The 8,940-nt window shown below is 41.8% G+C and overlaps 1 protein-coding gene across 1 annotated transcript in view; it reads right to left on the reverse strand.

Moving 5' to 3' along the window:
- Positions 1 to 7,618, reverse strand: part of LOC119414577 (echinoderm microtubule-associated protein-like 3) — a 47,454-nt gene extending 39,836 nt beyond the window's left edge. The window contains exon 1 of the mRNA XM_037681679.1: positions 7,547 to 7,618. Coding sequence (XP_037537607.1) covers positions 7,547 to 7,618 — 72 coding nt within the window. The remainder of the gene's footprint in view (positions 1 to 7,546) is intronic.
- Between the last annotated feature and the right edge of the window lie 1,322 nt (positions 7,619 to 8,940).

An 8,940-nucleotide genomic window follows, 5' to 3' on the forward strand; every position in this document is an offset into this window, starting at 1 on the left:
TATATATATATATATATATATATATATATATATATATATAAACTCTACTCATGCACAACAACCATTTCTGTTTAGACTTTTGCTAAAACAAACCTGCATACATAACTGTGCAGCCAGGGTACACTGCACCCACTAATTACTTCCTGTTCTGGGCAAAGTCAACAGCAGTCAGTCATCATCAGACGTGGCGTCTGATTCTGCAGCCTGCATGCATGTGAAACAACTTTTTGTACTAAATGTTTGCTTGTGCGACATGCAAGTGCATTTTTGTTTTTTACATCTAATATAATTTTGTTGGACGAGATGAGAGGTGAGACTCTACAGCGTCGTCTAATGGAGAGAGGTGTTGCTTCTAGGCTGAGCTGAAGCGACCTGTCAGTGACTTTTACAGCATCTCTCAGTTGTCAAAGAGCACCACCCAGAGAGCTATTATAAAAATGTAAAATATTGAGATAGAAGTGAAGAGAAAAACATTACTGAGAGGAATGCATTATTTTGTTTCTGAATCAATATTTTTTCCAATTTGGCATTTTGTGATCCATCTTTCTGCTGCTATGACTGCAGAGAAGTTCTCCAGGGGTCTCGTGTACAAAGGATGACAAAATAGAAAATAAAAGTTTGTGGTCTACAACAGGGACAATTTTAGCCTCTTTTTGGGGGTGCTGAAGCCCCTCTAAATTTTAATTCAACACCCCTAAAATAAAAGAAACCATCATTAGGATTTTGCAACTTCTCCTCCACCATAACCCTCAGCACTGGCTCCCCTCAGGGCTGTGTGTTGAGCCCCTTCCTGTTCACTTTGCTCACGTATGAATGTGCACCCATCCAGGCTGTCATATTGTAAAGTTTGCAGATGATACAGCGGTGGTTGGATGCAACAAAAACAACGATGAGTCCAGCTACAGGCAGGAGGTGGAACACCTGGAGAGCTGGTGCAAGAAGAACATCCTTCACATCAATGTGAAAAAGATGAAGGAGATTGACGTGGACTTCAGAAGGAACACACACACTTACACCGCCCCGCTGAAGATAGGAGGATCAGTGGTGGAAGTGGTCTCCAGTTACAAGTACTTGGGTGTTACAATACAAATGCTTCTGACACCAATGGCCACTGCGTTGTTCAAGCCAAGAGCAATTGTCAACACTGGAGGCTATGCACCCCTAAAGGACAGATTCTAGAATTGTCCCTGGTGTACAACAGGTAAATTCTCAGATTTCTCAATAATGAGATGTGTGCAGCAGCACACCAACTTCATTTGTTTCTATAGGTTTTGGTCTGTTGGCAACAAACTGGGAATTGGGAAGTGATGTGAAAACAGTGAAACAAGACTTCTTGCTATGTTGGAGCCAATGTCGGGACATTCAGGAGGATTGAAGCTGGCAACATCACCTTGGTAACAGTTACCATTAGCTGTCAGTAAGAAAGAAAAGTTGTTCTTCTGTTCTTAGAGAAACATCAGTCTGTAGCGTTTACATAATATTTCTGTCCCCCCCAAACGTCTTTACATTGAAATAAAAACAAGCAGTACGCCGACGGCCCTGTCGCTGAGGGATTAGAGTAGTGAATGGTTGTAGTGTTTTGAGATGAGCGTTTATCTGGATGGGAGTTGAACAAGTAAACCTGAATGTTTTTAGTGCAAGATAAAGTGGGAGGAGTTACACTGTGGAGAAGACAAGTTTTATTTTTATTAATTTTGTCTGAGGCGGCACAGAGGGATGGAAAATTTTTTTTTCTCTCTGTTCTCCGGTGAAACCAGACGTGTCTCCCTGCCCCCCCGGCTTCCCTGCTTGCACTCTTTTGTCCTGTGAACCCTTAAAAAGCCTCTTTTTTGTTTTCTCCTGCATACCTCTTAATTCGAAGGATCAGCTGATCTCTCAACAAAATTGATCAACTTCTCCTGACAGGAGTCAGGGTAAGGAGGACCCTCTTACCTCAATGAAAACAAATTGGATTCATGATGACAACTGTTTTTTTTTGCTGTTTGGTTGGTGAATTCTGGATTGTCTATAAATTTGTGTGGATGTGTCGAAACTCGACAGCACTCAGACTGAATTTGTGGAGATACAGCAGGGAGCTGGAGCAGCTGTTATCAGGACTGTGGACTCTCTAGCAGCACACATGAAGGGGAAAAAATCTTGGAGAAGCTGTGAGCTCGACTTTTGGCGTAAAGGATCAATTCGGCTATTTTGGAGTTCCATCAGAGGAATATATACCAGTGAGACTTTAAAAAGGCAGAAACAACAATTCACGAGTTCTGCCTGACCCAAACCGTGGCCTTGACGCCGGACTTTTCTCAACTCCTCCTAGAATGTTTTGAAAACAACAAAGATGCTTTGTCTGTCTCCTCACCCCTCCCTTCCCCAAGGCTGTGGACATGTGACGGAACCTCAACCGAGCTGAAGATGAATAACACCTCTTACCTGGACAATGGCTGGGTGGGGGTGGGGGCCTCTGGACTATGCTACGACTTTCCCTTAAAAATTCAATGTCTTCACCGGCCTATATGTAAATGTATAATGTCTATTTATGTTGCTTTGCTGTGGTGGGGTTTTTTGATGCCTCAAATCATGCCCTGTCTAGGACACGGTGTGAGAGATCTTTTTTTATACCATCTCTCCTCATGTTTTCTTCCCTTTTCTCATCTAAGCAAAATATTATTCTGAATAAGAATAAGCGCTTTTTTATAGTAGCAGCCTTGTGCACTCCGCCCATCTTTCGGACAACTGTACGTACATGTTCTCGTTGTATCTCGGTGCAATGCCAATAAAGTTTATTCTGATTCTGGTGAGTGGAGGGAGACATTTTATCCAGCGTTGCATACAGTGGAGGAGCCAGGGGGTGGCCAATGGTGGCTTTGCCCACTACAGATTAATCTTTGCCCTCTCAAACATTTGAGGAAACTTTATTTTTAGGAAATATAAAATCTAGAAAGCATTGATTTCTCAAACGATAACAGTGGTCAGTTTACATATAAACCGATTTTTGATGGTGACCTCAAAATGGAATTTGGAAAGTTGCTTACCGTACTTATCCAGCTCACAAGGTTAACGTTTATACATATACGTGGCAGCCATCTTGGATTTTGACCTGGTAACCCAGTTTTTAAATGGAACCTTTTTTAAGCCTAAATGAAGCCACAAATCAAAATGGAAGTTGGTACCCCACTTATCTTCTCGTTATCGTGCTCACAACATGTGCAGGTGGATGGACAAATGGACGGAGGGTACAAACCAGATTCCAAAAAAGTTGGGACACTAAAGAAATTGTGAATAAAAACTGAATGCAATGATGTGGAGGTGCCAACATCTAATATTTTATTCAGAATAGAACACAGATCACAGATCCAAAGTTTAAACTGAGAGAATGTATCATTTTAAGGGAAAATCTGTTGTTTCCGAATTTCATGGCGTCAACAAATCCCAAAAAAGTTGGGACAAGTCCATTTTTACCACTGTGTGTCATCCCCCCTTCTTCTTACAACACTCAACAGACGTCTGGGGACAGAGGAGACCAGTTTCTCAAGTTTAGAAATAGGAATGCTCTCCCATTCATGTCTAATACAGGCCTCTAACTGTTCAATCGTCTTGGGCCTTCTTTGTCGCACCTTCCTCTTTATGATGCGCCAAATGTTCTCTATAAGTGAAAGATCTGGACTGCAGGCTGGCCATTTCAGTACCCGGATCCTTCTCCTACGTAGCCATGATGTTGTGATTGCAGCAGAATGTGGTCTGGCATTATTGTGTTGAAAAATGCAGGGTCTTCCCTGAAAGAGATGACGTCTAGATGGGAGCATATGTTGTTCTAGAACCTGAACATAGTTCTCTGCATTAATGGTGCCTTTCCAGACATGCAAGCTGCCCATGCCACAAGCGCTCATGCAACCCCATACCATCAGTGATGCAGGCTTCTGAACGGAGCGTTGATAACAACTTGGGCTATCCTTGTCCTCTCTGGTCCGGATGACATGGCGTCCCAGTGTTCCATAAAGAACTCCAAATCGTGACTCATCTGACCACAGAACAGTCTTCCATTTTGCCACACTCCATTTTAAATGACCCCTGGCCCATTGCAAATGTCTGAGCTTGTGGAGCTTGCTTAGAAATGGCTTCCTCTTTGCACTGTAGAGTTTCAGCTGGCAACGGCGGATGGCACGGTGGATTGTATTCACTGACAATGCTTTCTGGAAGTATTCCTGAGCCCATTCTGTTATTTCCTTGACAGTGGCATTCCTGTTTGAGGTGCAGTGACGTTTAAGGGCCCGGAGATCATGAGCATCCAGTAGAGTCTTACGGCCTTGACCCTTACGCACAGCGATTGTTCCAGATTCTCTGAATCTTTTGATGATGTTATTAGGGATGCACCGATCCACTTTTTTAACCTTCCGATCCGATCCTGATATCTAAATATCGGCCGATACCGATCCAGTTCCGATATCATGATCATCATTGATTTTATATGAGGCTGTAATAATCTCCTCTCAAGTACAATTTGTACAAATATATGCATGCATGTCCAAAAAGGCAACTTGAGGTAAGTTTTATTAATTTTGGAGAAGTTTTAAAGTTAGAATTAAATTCTGCTAACACAAAACATGTTTCTTTTTATTCCTAGCTTTAAAGTGGATATTAAAGTGATTAATTTAAGTGATTGTTTAAAGTTATTTTATATTTTTTTAAATAAGGGGCAGGTATAAGAATTTTTTTCTTCTTTCTGCACTCTTTTCATTTAATATTTTCTTTTTCATGATTTTTTATTTTTATTTTGTTTCTTTTAAATGAATGAATTAAATTAAATAAAATGGCTTCAAACACCTGGAATAAACCAACAGGCATGTTTCTGTTTTTAGTATTTTACATCACTTTATAATGTAGCTGTTTGTTTTTAATATATATAATTTTCAAATCATGTTTTTTATGATTGTCTACTGTTGTACTGATAAATATCTCCTGGAGGGTAAACTATATCTTGACTCCAAGTATCAAGCTGAGAAATCCTTCGTTTTCTACAACTGATAGTGGCTGGTCATTAATTATGATGAAGTTTAGCAACTTCTCTGTAAACATTTGAGCTCCGTGGTTTCAGCGACGTCTTCTTCTTGTTCAATCCGAAGCAAGCAGCCTGATTTGGGGCAGCCGTGCTCAGTCTGTCCCTCCTCGGAGACGGACAGACTGAGCGGGGCAGATTGGACACGGCTGGCCGGTGTCGAGTCGCCTTTTTCGGTTTGACCAAAGAGTAGCGCCCTGCTGAAGCCACGGAGCTCGAATGTCCAACGTAAAACTAACTTTACCGCCATTTAATGTGGCGCTATGGCTCTGCAGACATTGCACATTGCTGTCTTGTTTTGTGGTATTTCTAGTGTAAAATACTTCCACACAGCGGACATGTTTAGATGAAAAGTTTGTTAGCTGTTAGCCACAGTGCTGCTAACTCAGCCCTCACGTTGTAGCTGGCTGCAAACTATGAACTGGATTTCCTGAATGTGAGGCGGGTCTTATTACTCTGGGTTCATGAGACACGCCGCCGTTCAGGAAATCCATTCCATAGTTTGAAGCCAACTTGCATCATGGATTGGAAATATCGGCAGGTGGATCGGAAAAATCCGATACGTAAATTATGCTGGTATCGGAGGCCAATACCGATACTGGATTGGATCAGCCCCATCCCTAGATGTTATGCATGGTTGATGATGATAACTTAAAAGTCTTTGCTATTTTACGCTGGGTAACACCATTCTGGTATTGCTGCACTATCTTTCTGCGCAACAATGGTGGAATTGGTGATCCTCTTACCATCTTGGCTTCTGAGAGACACTGACACTCTGAGAAGCTCTTTTTATACCCAATCATGTTGTCAATTGACCTAATTAGTGTTAATTGGTCTTCCAGCTGTTCGTTATATGCTCAATTTCCTTTTTCCAGCCACTTATTGCTACTTGTCCCAACTTTTTTGGGATTTGTTGACACTGTGAAATTTTGAATCAACATACTTTTCCTTTAAAATGTTACATTTACTCAGATTAAACATCTGTCATCTATGTTATATTACGAATAAAATATTGACATTGCCATCTCCACATCATTGCATTCAGTTTTTATTCACAATTTGTTTAATGTCCCAACTTTTTTGGAATCCAGTTTGTATTTACAATTCCCCCTCTTTGCTCCATGATGGGACAATAACCAACCGTCATCTTAAATTAGCCAGTGAGTGATCTGCAAGAAGTTTGTACCTCGACCTAAACAGCAAAGAGGCCAAAAGATTCAATTAAGTAACTGAATCTTAATAAAATAAACTTAATTAAAGAACTTGTCCAGATAAAATGATTTAACCTTTTTGGTGATTCAATTAAGACTTTTTTTTATGGCTAAACTACAGTTTAGATGACAAACCACTGACGGATGACAGTTTGTCAAAGACTACATTTTAACAACCCATTACCTCATTCAGGAGCATCTCTAAATCCCATTTCGTAAATTCCTCTTTTACCCACCATGCTGAAATGATTTTTAATCAGTGCAGAGAGGAAAATCACAAACACAGGACATACAGCGCCTTGTGAAAGTATTTGGCCCCCTTGAACTTTTCAACCTTTTGCCACATTTCAGTCTTCAAACATAAAGATATAAAATTTATTTTTTTTGTGAAGAATCAACAACAAGTGGGACACAATCGTTTAGTGGAATGAAATTTATTGGATGTGTCAAACTTTTTTAACAAATAAACTGAAAAGTGGGGCGTGCAATATTATTCGGCCCCCTTGTGTTAATACTTTGTAGCGCCGCCTTTTGCTGCAGTTCCAGCTGCAAGTCTCTTGGGGTATGTCTCTATCAGTTTTGCACATGGAGACACTGAAATTCTGCCCATTCTTCCTGCAAAACAGCTCGAGCTCAGTGAGGTTGGATGGAGAGCGTTTGTGAACAGCAGTCTTCAGCTTTTTCCACAGATTCTCGATTGGATTCAGGTCTGGACTTTGGCTTGGCCATTCCAACACCTGGATACGTTTATTTGTGAACCATTCCATTGTAGATTTGACTTTATGTTTTGGATCATTGTCTTGTTGGAAGATAAATCTCCGTCCCAGTCTCAGGCCTCTTGCAGACTCAAACAGGTTTTCTTCCAGAATGGTCCTATATTTAGCCCCATCCATCTTCCCAACAATTCTGACCATCTTCCCTGTTCCTGCTGACGAAAAGCAGGCCCAAACCATGATGCTGCCACCACCATGTTTGACAGTGGGGATGGTGTGTTCAGGATGATGAGCTGTGTTGCTTTTACGCCAAACATATCGTTTTGCATTGTGGCCAAACAGTTCGATTTTGGTTTCATCTGACCAGAGCACCTTCTTCCACATGTATGACTTCCGGTAAGATGGCGCCCGTGTACTTGGCTTGCAATCCACCTCTGCTAATGGTGTTCGGATTATTTGTGTTTTTTTCATTTTTTATCTGGGACATAAACTCGCTGCTGGTGAATGACCGACAACAGCTTCTGGATCTTCCGTTTTTCTGCCGCCGATGTCGCTTATTTGGACCAATATGAGCGTACCTCTGGACCCCCCGCTGCTGGCGAACGTGCCATTTTACCTCCGCTGTGCTCCTCACCACCCTGCCCGGACATATCGCTCCAGACGCTGGGGAAAACTTGCTGGGCGGCTGGTAAAGCTTAAAGCTCTGCGAACTGCATCTTCCTCTTCAGCTGGTGGTCATGGTCTCCATCGCCAGCTTCCCGCATGCCCGGACCAGGTAAACAACGAGAGTTGTTGGTCGGTGCGAAGCATGGGCCGACCCGGAGGGGCTGTTATTGAAAACCTGCGGCCATTGACGCGCGCAAACTCCACCGCTGCTGGTTCCATTTTGGACAATATCCGGATGTGTTTGGTCAACGCAAGATCTATTACCAACAAAACTTTTATCCTCAGGGACTATTTTCAAGAGCACGAGTTGGATTTTTTCTGCATCACAGAGACTTGGATGTCTCCGGGTGAGTCCAGTGCCTTGACGGGATTATGGCCACGGAACTGTCTGTATTTTAACGCACCACGGCCATCAGGCCGGCGAGGTGGTGGATTATTAACAATATTCAAATCAACTTTTGACTGTAAACACCTGCCCATCCCAGTTTCCCATGCCAGCTTTGAGCTGAGCGTCTTTGAACTCGGCCATTCGCCTTCGACGTTATGTGCGCTCGTCTACCGCCCACCTGGATCTAAGGATTTCATAAATGAGTTTTCTGATTTCTTGGCTGAAATCACACCAAAATATAATCATGTTTTCATTATTTAGAACTTTAATTTGCATGTGTGCTGTCAGGAAAAGCCCTTGGTTAAGGACTTTTTAGACTTATTGGACTCATTTAATCTAACTGTGTGTTCCTTGGTCTTCATGATGCTCTCTGCACTTTGAACAGAACCTTGAGACTATGACAGAGCAGGTGCATTTATACGGAGACTTGATTACACACAGGTGGATTCTATTTATCATCATCAGTCATTTGGGACAACGTTGGATCATTCATAGATCCTCACTGAACTTCTGGAGTGAGTTTGCTGCACTGAAAGTAAAGGGGCCGAATAATATTGCACGCCCCACTTTTCAGTTTTTTATTTGTTAAAAAAGTTTGACACATCCAACAAATTTCATTCCACTTCACGATTGTGTCCCACTTGTTGTTGATTCTTCACAAAAAATTAAAATTTTATATCTTTATGTTTAAAGCCTGAAATGTGGCAAAAGGTTGAAAAGTTCAAGGGGGACGAATACTTTTGCAAGGAACTGTATGTGCAGATTTAATGGAGGTGTGTCAGAGGAGGCATCAGGATGTACAAAGGAAAAAGCTTGGATTTATGCAAATGCAGACTCATTCTTTTAGATTTTATATTTTTAAACACACACTCACACACACACACACACACACACACACACACACACACACACACACAC

This window comes from Nematolebias whitei, chromosome 1 (assembly GCF_014905685.2).
Source record: "Nematolebias whitei isolate Nwh7 chromosome 1, NemWhi1, whole genome shotgun sequence".
Classification (NCBI taxonomy): Eukaryota; Metazoa; Chordata; class Actinopteri; order Cyprinodontiformes; family Rivulidae; genus Nematolebias; species Nematolebias whitei.